Source organism: Carica papaya, chromosome 2, assembly GCF_054855325.1.
Source record: "Carica papaya isolate Zhongbai chromosome 2, ASM5485532v1, whole genome shotgun sequence".
Taxonomy (NCBI): domain Eukaryota; kingdom Viridiplantae; phylum Streptophyta; class Magnoliopsida; order Brassicales; family Caricaceae; genus Carica; species Carica papaya.
The window spans coordinates 33,231,378-33,249,688 of record NC_142310.1 but is presented as its reverse complement, the minus strand read 5'-3'; the positions used below and the strand labels follow the sequence as shown (position 1 = coordinate 33,249,688).

Here is an 18,311-nt window from a genome sequence, read left to right as displayed (position 1 = left end):
TTTGAAGAGTTTCAGTCTAATGGACTAGTTATTTTGTGGTTAAATTCTTCTTATGGCATATGCGGTTCCTGGTGAGGTAGAGTGGGGATGGCAGAGGAGGTGAGGAGATGCTAAAAAATTTTGTGAGAATTTTGAAGTGATTATCATGATTGAGGATGACTATGAATGTCGCTCATGGGTTTGCAGGGGAGATGAGTGATGATTTTGTTATTTGTTACTTACAAATTTGTTTGGGGTTAGGTATAAGGAACCAACATTAAAAGAAGGATCATCTGGTTCGACTTCTCTTTTCTTTCCATGGATTCTAGATTCTTATTGTATGTAGTGGTTCACCTTATAGTAAATAGTTTTCATGGAGTCTATCAAGCTATTTTCTTTTGTTTTTGACACATTTAAGATTCATTTTTGTATGTCATTAAATAAGATGGATTCTAGTTTCTTATTGTATGTAGTGGTTCACCTTATGGTAAATAGTTTCCATGGAGCCTATCAAACTATTTTCTGTTGTTTTTGACACATTCAAGATTCATTGTTGTATGTCATTAGATAAGATGGATTCTAGTTTCTTATTGTATGTAGTGGTTCACCTTATAGTAAATAGTTTTCATGGAGCCTATCAAGCTATTTTTCTAATGTTTTTGACACCTTGATTCATTGTTGTATGTCCTTAAACAAGATGAATTTTAGTTTTTTATTGTATGTAGTGGTTCACTTTGTAATAAATAATCAAATTTTATTTAAAAAAAAAATAATAACTAATTTCATCACGTCTCAAGAAAGCAATACAGCAATATTGAGAGGTAAGTTCTCCCATACGTGAAAGTAAGGATAGAAACGAGCAGTTCTAACGATTTGATGAGCTACTAAGATATCTTACCTTCTAACCCAGTTGATAGATACATCAAATTTAAGATCCAACAAAGCTCTGCAATCTTCTATAATGAAACCTAACTCAGAAGTATCTTTATATCTGGATAATAAAGTATATTTCACCATCTGAGTATCCACCTTCAAGATTCCTTGTCTCCGGATATTAGAGATTATATATGGCTAGATATTCTGGCAGCCAAGCAATTCTGCTAAATAAGGCTGTCCGACACTCTTAAAAAATCGACCAACACATTTCCTGGGGAGGAGTCCCGGGTGATTGCACCATACCCCGCTCAGAAACTGGTGCGGAAACTGTACGGTAAACATTACACTTCCAAAACCCAGACTCTGGAGTTTGCCACAAACACGAGTCTAATGAATTTTGCCTATGCTGCAGATTTCCTCTATTTCTGACTTCCATCGCTTGCCTCCATTCACTTATTTTTAAATCCATGTTATACGTCACTTATTTTTTTTTTTAACTTTGTGGAGCATTTAGACGTTGCCATAGAGGGAACTGGGATCCTAGTATTATATTAGCATTATAACAATCCTACTCTACAAGTTGCCCTCGGAAAGCCTTTTGATCGTTCAACTCCTGGTTAGTGGCAACCTAATTTCTGAAAATCGTAGCAACTTGACATAATTCCATGATGCATGCTGACGTCTACTACGTCAAAGATGGCTGTATGTATCTTAAGCTGTAACTGTTGTCTTGTTGAGAAGGCGGTGGAGATAAATTCCGTGTGGCTAAATTTTCTAGTTCCATGAAATTCAATCGACATTTTCCATGGTTTAATTCTTTGTTTAAGATCTTGTAATTCTCATATATTACAACTTCAAAAATGAAGCCCCGCTCAAAGTTTGAACAGATCCAGTTACAACGGAATGACCCTGTTCAATTACGATATAAAACTTCTAATTCATAGATTTTTTTTTTTTTTTTTTAAAAAAGATCTTGGATAAAATATCAGTGGTTGTCTTGTGATGCAGAGAACTCAAAATACCACATGAAAATTCCATCGGAAAGTGAAAGAACCACTCAGCACATAACTAAGTTAATCTCCAAAGTTGCTATGCAGGCCTTTATCACTATTGTGTTGGGAGAGAAAATACCAACAATTACATCAGAGTGGAAGCTCGCCGCTGTCAGCAATCACAACTTTGCTCTTGGGTGTGCCACTCTGCCTGCCTTCGGCTTCAACCTTGTAAACCACGTCCATTCCAGACACCACCTTGCCAAACACAACATGTCTGCCATCCAACCTGTTTACAAAACTAAATTAAGTGCCTGATTACTCAAATTTGAGTAACAGAATGAGAAGCCATCACATTAATTACCAGCTAGTTGTCACAGTTGTAATGAAGAATTGCGAACCATTTGTGTCTTTGCCAGCGTTTGCCATGGACAACAGCCCTGCACAAGGAAAAATGTTAATGCTGGCTAAGCTTGTGCAGTTATTATTTTTCTTGTTTACAGTATAACTTAAATAGTTTATAATTAAAAAATTAGTTGAGGTAAAGAGACTCAACCTATCAAGCTACCAAGTAACTTTCCCAGTCACTAAGAACGGTAGTGGTTACCTGGTCCAGTATGCTTCAATTTGAAATTCTCATCAGCAAACTTCTCGCCGTAAATTGATTCTCCACCCATTCCATTACCATGAGTAAAGTCACCTCCTTGGATCATAAAGCTTGGAATAATTCTGTGCAATGTGCTTCCCTTGTAATGAAGAGGTTTTCCATTCTTCCCGATGCCTTTCTCTCCTGAAACAATAAAGAACATGTATAACAAGGAGAAAAGGAGATCCTACCTCCATGAAACTATGTTTCAAAGTTTTTTAAGATAAATCAGGGAAGCTAAATAGGTAAAGAAGTAACCGAATCAAAGTCCTAAATCTTACCAACCCACTAGCATGGAGAGAAGTGACTGACTGTTTGTGCTACAGATCTAGGTCTTTTTAGTGTGAGATTTTATCAAGGCACAAAAGATTATCCTAAGAGGTGAAACTATTAATTATGGCTCTAACAGTGTGTGATGGCAACAAGGTTATACTTATATCATTCTGGTCTCTGGATAGAATTAGATTATATTTTTCTTATTCACAATTGAACTAATTATTTTCTATCTGAAATTTTCTTTTTGAAATAGATCTCTGATCTTATCCAGTCGAAAACCAGTCTAAACATGGAATTCAAAATGAAATTACTATCAGGTTTAAAACCAATATAAATAACAATCACAATCTAAATTATCTCATATCTGCTATATTCATATTCCATGAATTAGGCACTTTGAATTGGACATAATAATTAGCAGCTTAGTAGTTAACATTAAAAAAGAGAGACGATTCTAGAACAAGAGGATTAAATATCCGATCACCATTTTACCTGTGCACAAGGCTCGGAAATTTTCTGCATGTAAACATGTTAAGACAATTAGTCACGCAATGAATGAAGATCAAAAAGTCAAATATGTTGCATACAAGTTATATTTGCATACCTACAGTTTTTGGGACGGTCTTCCCAAAAAGTCCCATGACAATACGACCTGAATAAAACATGTTAAACCATATAGGTGATTGACAAGTCTAGAGTTACAGATAATGTTAGGCAAGCAAAGAACCAAGATTTTATTAACAAAATAAAAAATTTTCTTTTATCTACTGAGGAATTTAATGTTGAGGGTTGTAGGACTCAAAACTTATCCAAATAACAGAAGACCAAAACCGAGATTGCTTTATGAAAATATTTTCTAGTTCTTATTTCCTATGAACAAATATGCATATATTTAAATACAAATTTGTATATGCGTGTATAGAAGCATTTAGTTATTTCGAAATCATGCCGTACTTTAACAAACTTTACTTTCAACTACATGCATACACACATGTTTACGTATATAAAAAATGAACTAAAAAATATTCTCCTACATCAAATACAAAAAAACTCCCCTTATGCTTGGGTGAGGCATTGGTTTGGGGTTCAATCCTCAGATTACTCAGTAGCTTTGCCACTAAATGAAAAAAAAAAATACAACTTAACTCTCCGAAGATTTTTTTCACAAGAATATGACTGCATTAATTCAGAGAGCATTTCGTTTGAAGCAAAGCTTGCATACTTCTTATCATATTCCTACCAAAACCCCAGCGCAAGTCCATTTAGATTCCAGATAACATATGGTTTCACATCCTAAAAATGGGATTAGTAAAAGCATACCAGCAGGTTTTCCATCAATCTCAATATCAAAGTAAACCTTGTTAGTAATTTCCTTCAAATCCTCGTTGGACTTCTTTGCCTGAAAATAAATCAATTTGTGATCAAGAACATAAACATAAACAACCTAAAATGGTAAATCAATTACCACTACATTGTCTAGGGAGTTTATGAACTTCTTAAAAACTTGTATATGGTAATAAAGAGTTTAAAAATTTAAAACCATAATAAAAGATTCTGACAATAGAATTTTATGAAAGTTGGAGGATGTTGCTCTTATTTATAGAACTAATGATTTTATGAAATATAACATAAGTAAATAATAATATTATCATCCAACTTCAATGATTTAAGGCAACTTTTAGAATGAATAAACTTTGTCTACGAAATTCATTTAAAAACACCAACGTTAAGGATCATTCATAAAATGATTAAAAAGGAGTAACTAGACAATTTCAAGTGAAATTAATACAATATATTTGACATGAAATCAAAATGTACTGTCTCAATTTCACTTAAAATTTTTGAAGAGCTCAATTTACACTTTCATAATTAAAATAATTGTATAGTTTCAAATGGATTCCTGCCTCAAATATTAGAATATTTTTATTATCAATTTACTTTTTAATTGATAATTTACGGACATACTTTAGATCAAATCAATAATTTTTAATTGAACAGTTTATGAACATACTTCCAACCAAGTGAAGTGCAAATAACTTTATCCTAATAAGTAACTCAAACCTATAAGCTAGACACAATTTTTGGTTTCAAGCTAAGCCAAACAGCGTCCAAATCTACTAAGCAGGAAAAACCTAAAGGTAATCGGTACTGGTCATAGTTAGTTTGTAGATAACCAAGTAATAATACAGAATCCATATAGTACACAATCCACCTCCATTTTACGTACTTGACCCAGAACTCCCTTTTCTGGGACTCCTTACTTCTCCATTTATTTATTAATTCCTTAACATGATATAAGATATATATCATAACAATCAATTAATATTCTGTCATCACCGAATCACCAACAGATTAATCAAACTAATACAGAACATTCCAGATCACTACAGAAATTAAATTATCGCAAGTGCTGTGATTCACAAGAAACAATAACTAAAAGACAAAAATGATCACTCTGAAGCATAATCTTGATTGAATCAGCATAAGCTTATGATGTCCTTCTCGAATCGTAGATCCCACAATCGGAGAAAAGAAATTGAAAGAGGATGAAATTTGAAAATTCACAAAAAGAAAATAACCGAGGATAAGATCCTGAAAGATCCAGCAAATAAATACGAGACACTGACATTTTTTTAGTAGATCGAAGATTTTATGACTAAAGTGGATAATATAATACTATGAACAGCATGAACGAAATAATTGAGTAATCAAATAGCTTTACCTGGATTAGGGTTAGGGTTCCAAAAAGTGCCAGAAACCATAACAGAGTGAGGGAGAACAAACTGCTTGACCTCGCCATTTCTTGAGAGTACCTTCTGACTGATGATCGATATGGTTTTAGCTGGTTGAGGTGGAAATAGTGTTTATATACTGTCTACTGTTTGAGCTGTTAGCCAATAACTTTCAGACACGTGGAGTGTTACGAATTCTGATTGGACCACGTTGTCTTTGTTGACGTAGATGTCTCCAAAGTCTTGTGGAATTACTGTTCGTGAGGAAAATTCTGTGAGCGAGACGAATGTTGGGCTTACAGATACTAGTGGGCCCTAAATTTGGGGGGCCCAATCAAAAGTTATTACAAGAAAAATAGCCCATTAGGAAAGTTATACTTCCCTCCTCAACAAAGTTAGGGGGCTCTTACCATGACGTGGCATTTTCTGATTGGTGGGAGGAACCGGTAGCGGAGGCTAGCTAACTATTGTTTCACCAGCTACCGTTCCTTCGAAGAAAAAGATGAAGAAGGAGGTAGGAGGAGAGGAGGACTGCTTGGTGCCAATTTCTCTCCGTCACAAATGGCTGTTTCAAGTCAATTTAAGGTATTACTTCTACAATTTAAAAGAAGAGCTTTCAGGTTTATGAGAATCCTCTATTCTTTCTGTCGTTCTGCTTCGCTGGCTTTGGCCTTTTCTTTTCAATGGAGGAAGCAGAAGATCATGGCCGACATCCATTTGTTTCCACTTTTCCTACTTCTTCTTCTTCAAATTCTACTTCACAAGTTCAAGAGGAAGTAGAAAACAATGAACTAGAGAACCAGGACGGTTTTCGACACCAACAGGAGCAAGGGCAACAAGGTTCAATTGTGTCATATCGTATAAACATATCGTTATCTGATGCCACAAGGAGTGAGCTGAGAGATGATATCTGGTCTTGCTGTGCTGTTCTGGTCATGTTTTGTTTTTTCGGTCAGTTTCTTCATCTACCTCTCATCTCAGTACTATTCAGTTCAACAGGGCATCTCTTTGATTTAGCACTTGACATGTTTGTGGCTTTATCCCAATTATCTTTTTCATTGTTCTCTTACTTGTTTGTGATCCTAGTATCTCGTTTATCAGTAGTATTAAGTTCAAGGATTTAGTATTTGACATGTTTTTGTTTTTGTCCCTGTTCTCTTGCTTGGTTGTGATCCTAACATTTCTTACTGGCAGCGTCAATGACTCTAATTCTCGGTTTCTATGGATCTATAACTTTGCAATTGAGTCCAAATAGCTCGCGCCTCATCCAAGTTAGCTCTTTCTTTGTGCGGTCAATAAATGTGAGTCTTCACTTTCATTGATCTTCTCCTTGTTTTCTCTTCTTTTCTATTGTGTTTGTGAATTGTCGCTCATTGTCCCATTGCGTCCTCTTAAATCAACGAGAAGGCAGAAGAAATAAATGAGCAAAAGCCTGGACCTATGTTATATGGATTTTACGGAGCACCTCCATTGGACTTCGAAATCTCCTGGAATGAAACACATAATGCATCTTTACCTTTCGATTTTCACAAGGTAAAAAACTTTTCTTCCATCTTATACACTCTGTCTTCTATTCCCCGCTCCCCCCCCCCCCGAAATTTAGGTTGCATATATCATTGTCCAGTAAATTAAAGTGCAGAAGCTATGATTGTCTCAATTTGCAGGAATGGATGTTCTTTCTAAACAATGATTCGGAAGTGAATATTTCCTATAATGTAATATCTCCAAGGTCCTCAACTTTATTCCTCGTCATTGCCCGAGGTCACCTCCTCATTCTTAATTAGATTCTTTCCGTGATCATCATTCTTTTCTCCTCCTATCTTTGTTTTTCTAGTTCTGCTGTCCTTTCCTCTGCCAATTTCAACCTGTTAATGGCAAAAGGTTAATCACTGATTCTTTTGTATAAAAAATACCCTTAGGCCTAAGTTGCATTTTCGATGTTCCAGTCCCTCTTTTTCAGTCATCATTCATTTTCTTCCGCCTATTGAATCTGCAGGTAAAGAGAGCCTTGCTGAGTGGATTAATGATCCTTCCTATCCTAGTAGCATTCTGTCATGGAACATAATTACTGGTGAAATCCATTTTTCTTTTATATCTTTACTTCACTTTATGTTGCGGTTGGTTTAAACAGATCCTATTCCTTTTCAGTTTCTATATCTTAGTTATTTTATATGTAAAAGTTAATTATATGTTGCGTATTTCATGCATAATGTAATTAGCTTCACTCATGTTTTCAATTCTACATATCTTCAATTTCACAAATTTGTGTTTTTCAGTTGTCAGTTGAGAAATCATAAAAACATGTAATTTAACGTGTACATGAGTTCGAATTGGAATGCTACTTCCGTTGAGATTTTTATCCATTCTTATTGTATTCTCATGCATATTTCAGGAAATTAAGACTTGCACTTAATGTTACTTTGTTCCATCAATTTGATTTCTTTCTCAGGAAGTGGCGAGATCCAACAGGAGATCTCAACAACATATGATTATTATATTGCTGTAGCTAATTCCAACTATGAGGAAGTAAAGGTAATTGCTCTTGTTTACTCCATTCTGTATTGTTTTCAAATTATCTTAAATGCTGTTAAATGAGCTTTGAAGCTGTATAACTTATAGACTTTGTGCTGCTTACTAAACAAATAAAGAAAAAATTTAACGTGATTAAGAAGCTTATTATAACTCCTCCTTTTTCAACTTTTATTGAACTAGTGATGGATTAAATAATATCTGTTAAAATAATAGGAGATACATCTCAAATAAGTACTGTGTATACCTTAAGATTCTTACCTTTTGAATAAGTTATTTCTTGTATGAGTTAATATCTGCATGTATTAACAGGAGTACTATAAATTAACCAAATGAGAAATATAACTCCTAATAAATTAACAATGAAGTTACAGTATTATTATATTCATTCTTTTAATCCTACAGAATTCAACAATAAGAACAATACGAGTAATGATGACTTGGTATCAACACTACCATTATGGATTTTTTATTGAGACATGTTAAAAAAAGAAGAAGATATGCAAGATTTATGCTAGCTAACACAGTTTTTTTATCTCCAAATATTCTGCATTGAACAGGTACAACTGAAATTCACAGTGAAAGCAGTCATCTATAACATATCTCAGGCACATTACAGATGCTCCTTGAGTAACAAGTTATGTAGTTTAAAGCTTCGGTTTCTAGGAGCAAACACTGCTGTCCTAACCTCTCCAGCTCCAAAAGAGGTAATCAAAAGGCATAATCTATAATCATTCAGTTTCATTGTGTTTGAAAAATGTCACAATCAAATTCATATTTTAGATTAAGCACTGGAAACCTTTTCATCATGGTGGTTTCTTGAGTTCCTTTTGGCAACATGTACACTTGTCAACGAAGTGATAGGATCTTCTTTTATCCCAATTATTGACCCTCACTAGCCTAGAAGACTGCTAATAGCTATTATTTTCTTCTTGACTACCTGTTCTTTTGGTTGTGACATCTTTCTCTACGTAGAGGCTTATAGGGCTCATACTCACAGCTTATATAATAGTGATATTTCTTTCTACGTGAATTGTAATTGATACAAAATCTTTATATAGTTCGTGTAGTAAAATTACCAGTTAAGTCATTAACCATGAGTCTTTTAACTTCAGTGTTTGAGTTTGGATACATCATATTTCTCTCAGGGTACTCTCGATGATTACTGGTATGTCAAAGTCTCGTACACACCCAGATGGCTTTCATATTTCCTTGGATCAGGTTATCATTGTCTCCTTTTATTTCCTCGTCACAGTAGAAAAAACAAAAGGCTTATATTTTAATATCGGCCATATTCACCTGTTGTAGGGATGATGGTCATCATCACGTTGTTGGCCTTCAAATTCTGTGACATTTTCCAGCCCACCAATGGACAACGTGGAACAGAGATTAGGCCTGAACAAGCTCCATTACTTCTGCACAAAGATGATGATGTCTCAAGCAGGGGATCATCTTATGATTCAGTATCACATGATGAAGAAGATGTGGAAGACATATTCAAGATGAATTCAGTTGAAGAGAGGGCATTGAAAGAAGGCGAAAATGTGAACCTCAAACGTCAGTGTGTTATCTGCTTTAATGCCTCTAGGGACTGCTTTTTTCTTCCTTGTGGACACTGTGCTGCCTGCTTTAGTTGTGGAAGAAGGTATATATTCTGATATACTTGCAACAGATCATGCTGGATATTTCATTTTCCTTTTAATCCACTGAGACTAACAACAAAAACAAGCAATTAGACATAATATAGAATGAAACTTTACTTGGTTTGATTTCTCTGACCAATATTTACCATAAAATATGTAGAATTCAGAGTTATCATGAAATAAACTTTCTAGATCCCAGGTTACAACCTAATAGTTATACTAAAAGAGAGAAAACTAGTTATTACAGCTGTAAATAAGAAAAAGAATAGACCAAAATATACAGTGGTAATTTGATGAAATCAATATGCAAACTCAACTTATATGTGCCTATACTTCCATCAGAGTAAATAAAAGAATTGAATCCATTTTTCAAAAGCTTCAATTGATAATATATACTATACTTCACTAACTACTATACTTCGAAATTTACAGGATTGCAGAAGATCATGCTGGTACTTGTCCCATATGCAGAAGGAAGATTAAAAAAGTCCGAAAGATCTTTGAAGTCTAAAAGCAGCTTTTTTTAAGTCACGCGTTAGCATTAATTCACGAGTATTCAGTAGCAATTTTGATTAGTTATTTGTAATCTTAAGTCTTGGGCTATGATATTTTAAAACTAATTAAAGCATTTGTAATTACTTATATAATTTTATCTCTTTACTACCAATAAATGATAAGCTTTTTTATAATAAAATATCTATTTTCTTAGTAACTTTTTGTATCTTGGCATATCACAGTTAAAATTGTAGCCCACCAGACACCTGTGCAATCCAACAACATGAAAAAGAAAAAAACCCACAAATAATAATATTATTATTAATGAACTTAGAGTAATCAATTATTTTTCATTTGCGTGGAGTGTAAGTTCAAATTCTCAATGATAATGTTCAAAGAAAATAAGAAAATTGATAAAGTTAGTCGGAAAAAAAAAAAAAAAGACTTGTAGAGCATTTAAACTTTCAAAATAAATCATCCTTCTGCAAAAATCTTTTATATGTCATTGATAAATTTTGAAATATCTTGTTTTAATTTCATATAAAATACTTTTTAATTAAATTAAATATGAATTTGTAGATGCATTATATAATATTTCTGAATTGATTCTAAATATATATCTTAAAATCTATTTTTTATTATTATTATTATCGAAATATAAATAAATTCACAACCCCGACTTTTACATATTGTCCCCATAAATTACTTACTTTTCTAAGCCCAGCTGGTAGGCCCAAACCGAAGAAAATGATGGTCAAAAGGACGACTGAGCAACAAACAAGTCAAATCGGAGGAGAGGTTCAGAGAGCTCAAGTTTCTGTGAGGTTGCCCGATATCCCTTTCGGCTCCTCCTATTTGTAGAAAAAAATGCCACAAAAGGAAGAAGAAGACACCCGTCATGTCCGGAAAAAGGGATACCATCTTTGGACAAGAAGCGAAAAGGAAGAGAAACAAAGAGACCAGCACCAAACCCTCCCACCTTTAAGCAAATGGAGACCAAAATTTTCCACTTTGCTTTCCGATGGGTCCTCCGTACAAGCACTCACCTCCTCGAACTCCCTCCTATCTCTTCCCTTGCGTCCTTGCCCTCTGCTTCTTCTCCCTCACTGGTCTCTTCCTCTACAAGGTCTCTCTCTCTCTCTCTCTTTCTGTCTTTATGATTATGTATATGTATGGATCGTGATGAATTCTGAATTCTCGTTTCATTGTGGAATTTTATCCAACAGGTGGACGATTTCGTATCGCAGACGAAAACACTAGCAGGGCACAACTTAGAACCGACGCCGTGGCATGTTTTCCCGCTGAAAGCGGTCGACGAGGAGGCCCAGAGATCGCAGGCTTACAAGATTTTACAATGCTCTTACTTCTCTTGTTCCTACAGGAGCAGCGACTCGTCAACGACAGAGCAGGGCCGTTCTGGGTCCTCATCGTCTCAGATATCGGCTCAACGATGCCCTGATTTTTTCCGGTACATTCATGATGATCTGGAGCCGTGGGCGAAGACGGGTATATCGGAGAAGCACTTGATGGAGGCGAAGCAGTACGCTGCTTTCAGAATGGTGATTGTTTCTGGCAGGCTTTACGTGGACTTTTATTACGCATGTGTACAGAGCAGAGCCATGTTTACAGTGTGGAGCATGTTGCAACTGCTTAGAAGATATCCGGGGATGGTGCCTGATGTGGATGTCATGTTTGATTGCATGGATAAGCCCATCGTTAATCGGACTGAGCATGCGTCGTTCCCGTTGCCGCTGTTTCGGTACTGTACAAACGAGGATCATTTTGATATCCCATTTCCTGATTGGTCTTTCTGGGGTTGGTAAGAGTTAATGATCCTTAGTTTCTTGCTGCTTTTTCTGAGTTAAACTTCAATGTTCACTTAGTATTAGAGCTAGAATTTCGTCTATGAATCTATTTTTGCAGTTTTTTAAATTAATTTTGTGCAAGATATATTTAAGTATATGTGCTTGATCCATGCATTTTCTTTAGCAAGCTTTAGTAGGTAGGGGTATTAGAATATGAATAATAGATTGAATTATTAATATAGATTAAGCTTTTAACATAATCAGTTACAATCAATTATTTCAGAGTATGTATGACCTCTTCTATTTAATCGTTAGTAAAGGAACTGCTCTTCTGGAACTTTCGGTGGGAAGAATCTGCTCTTCCATTGAGTTCTTAAACATGATGGTAAACTTGAGAAAGGTGGCTAGAGTGATGCACTAGAACTTGGTACTCCTGAAGAAATTTACATAGTGATTGGATTGAGGAAAGCATGGGGAAAGAAAAGGATGCTCATCTTCCCCCTGTTTAGATAAACAAAAAAAAAAAAAAAGGAAGGAGGTGGATGGTGAGCATCCTTCCCTTTTCCTTAGAGTTTCAGTTTTTCTATTCCTCAATATTGAGGGAAAAAAGAGAAATTAGAGGGATTAAAAATTTTAGAAGAGAATTTTCTATTTCATCCTTGCTACTTAACTTCTGATTCTATTAGTATGGGGTATTATTGACTATTTTCTCATAGCTAATCATTTTCTTTCCTTTCTGAAGCAAAACCAAACAAAATAATAGAATAATTCTTTCATTTCCTTTAACCTTTTAATTTTAGTTATGAGAAAAAAAGGACTTTCCTTTTTTTTCCTCTCTATTCCTTCGAATGTTTATCAAACATAGTGTTAAGACTGAATTGTCACCTGGGATGTCGAAATACTTCCGACATGTCTGATTCAGGCACTTAACAAGTATCTGCAAGGGGACTCCTAGAAGTGACTAATGGAGGTAATAGTTACTAAGGTCAATAAATTGTGGTGAATTTGTTCAAGTTAAACTCTATCGTCAACTTGTATGGTGTGATGGAATTCATGAATGGGTATAATTTGACTTATACTGAGCATTATTTTGAATGATTCTTTTGACAGGTCAGAGACAAATTTAAGGCCCTGGAACGAGGAGTTTCAAGATATCAAACAAGTTTCTCGAAGAACAAGCTGGTCAAAGAAGATTCCCCGTGCTTACTGGAAGGGAAATCCCGATGTTGTGTCTCCTATCCGAATTGAATTATTGAATTGTAACCACTCTAGGTTGTGGAGAGCACAGATTATGCGTCAGGTTGAACTGTAATTATAGTTTCTCCATTTCTTTATGTGGATGTACTAGATTGGTTCAACATCTACAGTTTTAGCTGTTGATGTATGTCTTTTTGTGCATAACAGAACTGGGAGGAGGAAGCAAAAGCTGGATATGAGCAGTCCAAGCTATCCAATCAGTGCAATCATCGGTGAGCATTACTCTTCCCATGATGTAACCAAATATATTCTTGTTGGAACTTTGTATGCAATTGTATTATTTGGTTAGCTGAGTAAAGAATTTATCTAACAACTACCAGCTGAAATCAATTATGAGTGATCTATATGTTATGAGTTCCCTCACTCGAACAAGATGAAAGTGGAGATCTAACATTTTAAACTTGGATTTCCCACTTCAAGTGATGGTTGTCATGATATTCCGTCTTTTAGTAGGTCGAATAGGATACTGCCATTGGTTTATGAATCAAATGGATATACATGCCTGCATCATTGATGTTTTAACTTGTAATCATATTTATCTGTGGGAATGCTGAATGCATTTCTTTCGGGAGATAGAACTGAAAAAGGTCACACTAATCCTGTAAGTTCTTGTATGCGTATTAGCACCTAGAATGTTAACAGTTTTACATTTAGTCATTAACCTGGTTATCTCTGACTGAAGGTACAAGATCTATGCTGAAGGATATGCTTGGTCTGTGAGTTTAAAATATATTCTCTCATGTGGTTCTACAACCCTAATTATTTCTCCACAATATGAAGATTTCTTTAGCCGGGGTCTCATTCCCAAGGCAAATTATTGGCCAGTCTCTCCTAATAATTTATGCCATTCTATAAAGTCTGCTGTTGATTGGGGCAACGCAAACCCGATGGAGGTATTTATTTTCCATATTCATTTACCTTATTCAGTTTTTATCTACGATAACTTTGACCACTATGCTGTCGTAGTTTGATTGAGCTCTTTTCTGTAGTCCTGGGTTAATCTGGTTTCTGCTTCTTAATTAATATCTACGTTGCTATATGTCTTGATTGTTAAAGTTGGAGTGAGCTATCGTTGCTTTCTAGTAGACCTTTTTGGTACTCTTTGCTGGCTAGTGGCTATAAAGTTCATGGTATTCATTTTTTTCTCATGTTGTTTTGATCCAAAACTATTTTACTTTCATTCAAATCGCATATCTTAATTATTTTATAAGTAGAATCTATCCTTAGTTACACTTTGTTATGCTTGATTAACTAACTTTACATAATTTCAGAATAATGAGTTAATATCTTTACTTGTCAATGAAGAAATAGCAAAAACACCTAATTCAAATAAATATTACTTCTATTTAATTTTTATCTCATTTTTTATTTTATTTATATTTATATTTCATTCCATTGGAATGATTCAACCTTAAACTGTACAACCTTGCAATTCATTGGCATGGTTAACAGGCCGAAGCTATTGGCAAAAGAGGACAGGCTTTAATGGAAAGCTTGAGTATGGATCGAATCTACGATTACATGTTTCACCTCATCTCGGAGTATTCAAAGCTGCAAACTTTCAAACCGACCCGACCACCTTCTGCTCTTGAAGCGTGTACGGAATCTGTTCTTTGCTTTGCTGACCTGAAGAAGAGGGAACTTCTGCAAAGATCAACTGTGGAACCTTCGTCAACTCCTCCATGCTCACTGCAGCCGGCTGATAGCATTCTTATCCAAACTTGGAAACGACAGAAAAAAACTGTAATTGAAGATACGGAACAGGTATAGATGTAGAACAGACTGAAAATCAGACACTAAATTTTGCTGGTTGAATATTTGAAATGAATAAAATTTTGTAGCATTAGAGTTTCCTTGTATAATTTATGTAGCGATGGACCTTTATTCTTTTTTCCTTTTTTAAGTATAAAAAAATCATTAGTTAGAATCAACAGTCACTCGGACAACTGTTATAATTCTTTTAGTTAAAAATATAGTATGCGGTAATAATTGTCTATAAAATAAAAGATTATATATTTATTAATAAATAAAATATTAATATTAATTATAATTCAGTAAAAAATAATTTTAAAATAAAATTATATAGAAATATAATGTAATTTGAATAATTTTTTAACTAAAAAATAAATAATAAAGCATTTTTAAAAAATTAGAAATATGAACTTAGCTATAAAAAGTCTTTCTGACACATTTATTTATTGTCCAATTTGGTAATTAACATTTCAATTATTCCATTTAAATTCTTGACATTTATTTTTTCAAAAACAATATTTTAAGATCTTCTCTGCTAAAAACTATTCCTTGAGCTATGTTCTATATCCTGTACAAATATTATTTTATTTAATACCAACAATTATTAAAATTTTAATAACAATACATGGGAATTTTTGACAACTTTGCAACTATTATTATAATAATTAAATTAAAGTATAAGGTTTACATAATTATATTATATTCTTAGAACATGTTCTATATTCACATGTATGTTTTCAATCTTTTTTGTTCTTAATAAAAATTAAATTCCCTGAAATATATAGGTGTTTTATGTAGAATTTTACTTTAATATAAATAATTTGGGTTGTGGATTGAGTCAAGTCAAACAATTTACACATACCCATACGAAATTAAAATTATCCAACTCCAATTACCAGTTAATTAATGGGAAGGTGCTATGTCAAATGCACAAATGATTAGAAATAAAATTTAGATTTAAGCTAAATTTAATTTATTTATCAATTTATAAACACGTCATTAAAAAAATATATTTATAGAAGAAATAGGTTAGTGTGAACCTATAATATTTTTAATTAAAATTCTGTTCACCTAATATTTGACCATCAATTTATTAATAAATTCACACTTACCTCTATTAAAAATAATTTATATATAATTAAAATAATACGTTTTAAATTTTATCATATTTGACAAGATTGTGATGTTTTAGAATGACTGTCCGTATCACATAATGATTTAAATTTTATAAATACAATTATTATTTTTCATAATTATAATTAAATGTAAATTTATAAATTAAATTAACATGAATTTTATATCAACATATCACATAATATATTTGCTCTATCCGTTTTTCTTGTCATAATAATATTAATTATTCAACCGAAATTCTAAATTAATAAAAAAAATAGGTGTGGACACGTGTTTATCTAGCTGGACTTGATTGTTGGGTAATTGGATTAAGTTTTAAAAATTAGGGCGTCATTAAGTGCCAAAACATGGTTATAATGATAATAATTATAACAATCAGAATCAATTAAAAGAAAGTTTTCGTGTTATTTAAAATATATAAATTAAGTTATATATTTTTAAATTAATAGACTAATTATAATTATTAAAATATAAATTTCTTTTAAATACAAAGTTTCTAAAATTTTTTAACCTTTTTTTATAAAGAAAATACTACTTACTTTTGAGTCATATAATTTTTTAATAGTATCTAAATATTTTTTATTTAAAAATATAATAATTTAATTTTGTTATTGCAATTCTAGTGATATATTGTAAAGACCCATAATTTAAATAGAAATAAACTCATAAATTAAATTTGAAAGCGAAATAATAAAGTTATGATTTATATTTGTTATACAATACTTTACAATGCACAATATGATTACGTAAATATTCATTCTAAAATAATAAACGAAAATTAAAGAAATATACGAAATGCAAATAACTAAGCAATCCTATGAAGACATTCACTAGCTTTTAAAGAGAGTTCGGGTGGTGAACTATTCACAACCTTTTTGTTGATTGAAATCTAGATATTGATCTTTTTAATCTGAAATAGTTAATGAAAATATGAGTTACACTAACCCAGTAAAAATATCACACTAATCACATATACAGAAAACTGAAGATTGGTAAAAATAAAAAAAAACAACAAATGGAACCCTTAATTTAATGTAATTTCATTTACTATAAATAAAGTCATTTATTTCACATTTGTGTAACAAATCTTTTCTAACAATAATTTATGAAAACTCATATTCATGCACTATTATTTATCACATAGAAAATAACAAGAAACGATCATTTTACATTTTTATCTGCTTACCGGTATCCCTGAGGGTCTATAGAGATGTCCTCCTACTCGTAAACTTAATATCCAATTAAACAGTTAACCAATCGTCCCTATACCCCATCCGGTATGGGCGCCAAACATGCTACCACCTTGACACATCGTCCGATATTAGGGTGAACCATATCTCCCAAACCTTACTGATAAAGGACTTTTCAGCCCCGTCCGACTAAGGAAACATTCACGGTAAGGATTCTCTATATGTCGGGCCCGTCCACCCTTTTTGGGGTACCTAGTAAGTCTTTCCTATACAAATTTTTATCAGCATAACAATCAACCATGCAATAATCATATTGCATTTTATAGTCACTGTTCACTTAAACAACAATATAGTTTAACACAGCTAAATAACTAATAATCGGAATACTGGCACGCAATGCGGGAAAATAAATAACAAAATAACCAAAAAGACCCTAAAAATTATTAATTGAGTTACACACAGTATAATAATAAACAAATATAGACAATATAGAAAAATAAACAAGAAATCATAACGATTGTAAACTATTCGGCTCCAGCTTCACTAATGACTTGTAATTATTTTTAAAGTTCTCTAAGTTTTCATAAAAATACATAATTATTAATTATTAAGTCTCAATTTGCGGTAATGGAGAAATTGGTCAGGAATTCTTACCTTGATCAGTGTTTCGAGATGCTGCACTGTCTACTACGTTTTCTAATGGATACCGAATTTATTGGATTTCCTAAACTATCTATGGTGAATCTAAAACACTTATCACGTACCTAAAAATATTATAGAAATTCAGAATCGGTGTTCAAAACTTGTTCCAGCCAATTTCGGGGTCCCAGCATAGTGGCTCCGCCGCCCACGGCAGCGGTTCGCCTCGGTCTAGTTGGTTTTGGTTGATTTTGGTCGGTTTTGGTCAGTTTTTGGATAATTTTGGCTATATTCCTATAAAAAAACATGTCAGGGGCCTCGGTTGATCAAAAAATTATAGAAAACCAAACTCATTTGCGAGGGGGG

General features: G+C 33.3%; 3 protein-coding genes across 3 annotated transcripts; 2 read left to right on the top strand and 1 right to left on the bottom strand.

Moving 5' to 3' along the window:
• Window positions 1-1,772: 1,772 nt before the first annotated feature.
• LOC110823753 (peptidyl-prolyl cis-trans isomerase CYP20-1) lies at window positions 1,773-5,639 on the bottom strand. Its single transcript, XM_088214199.1, has 7 exons — window positions 5,492-5,639; window positions 4,090-4,168; window positions 3,374-3,421; window positions 3,262-3,285; window positions 2,455-2,637; window positions 2,212-2,287; window positions 1,773-2,136 (listed from the first exon to the last, which is right to left on the bottom strand). Exons 1-7 carry the CDS (start codon window positions 5,567-5,569, stop codon window positions 1,998-2,000), a joined length of 627 nt encoding a protein of 208 aa, XP_088070325.1. The 5' UTR covers window positions 5,570-5,639; the 3' UTR covers window positions 1,773-1,997.
• A 307-nt stretch (window positions 5,640-5,946) lies between these two features.
• On the top strand, window positions 5,947-10,385 carry LOC110810034 (E3 ubiquitin-protein ligase APD2-like). The gene is made up of 10 exons (XM_088214198.1): window positions 5,947-6,452; window positions 6,696-6,802; window positions 6,909-7,034; window positions 7,166-7,262; window positions 7,498-7,572; window positions 7,951-8,033; window positions 8,591-8,737; window positions 9,179-9,251; window positions 9,339-9,675; window positions 10,106-10,385. The coding sequence occupies exons 1-10, from the start codon at window positions 6,185-6,187 to the stop codon at window positions 10,182-10,184; spliced, it is 1,392 nt and encodes a 463-aa protein (XP_088070324.1). The 5' UTR covers window positions 5,947-6,184; the 3' UTR covers window positions 10,185-10,385.
• Window positions 10,386-10,940: 555 nt separating this feature from the next.
• LOC110810057 (O-glucosyltransferase rumi-like protein (DUF821)) lies at window positions 10,941-15,092 on the top strand. Its single transcript, XM_022036106.2, has 6 exons — window positions 10,941-11,294; window positions 11,395-11,987; window positions 13,084-13,273; window positions 13,378-13,442; window positions 13,913-14,123; window positions 14,683-15,092. Exons 1-6 carry the CDS (start codon window positions 11,190-11,192, stop codon window positions 14,998-15,000), a joined length of 1,482 nt encoding a protein of 493 aa, XP_021891798.1. The 5' UTR covers window positions 10,941-11,189; the 3' UTR covers window positions 15,001-15,092.
• The last annotated feature ends 3,219 nt before the right edge of the window (window positions 15,093-18,311 follow it).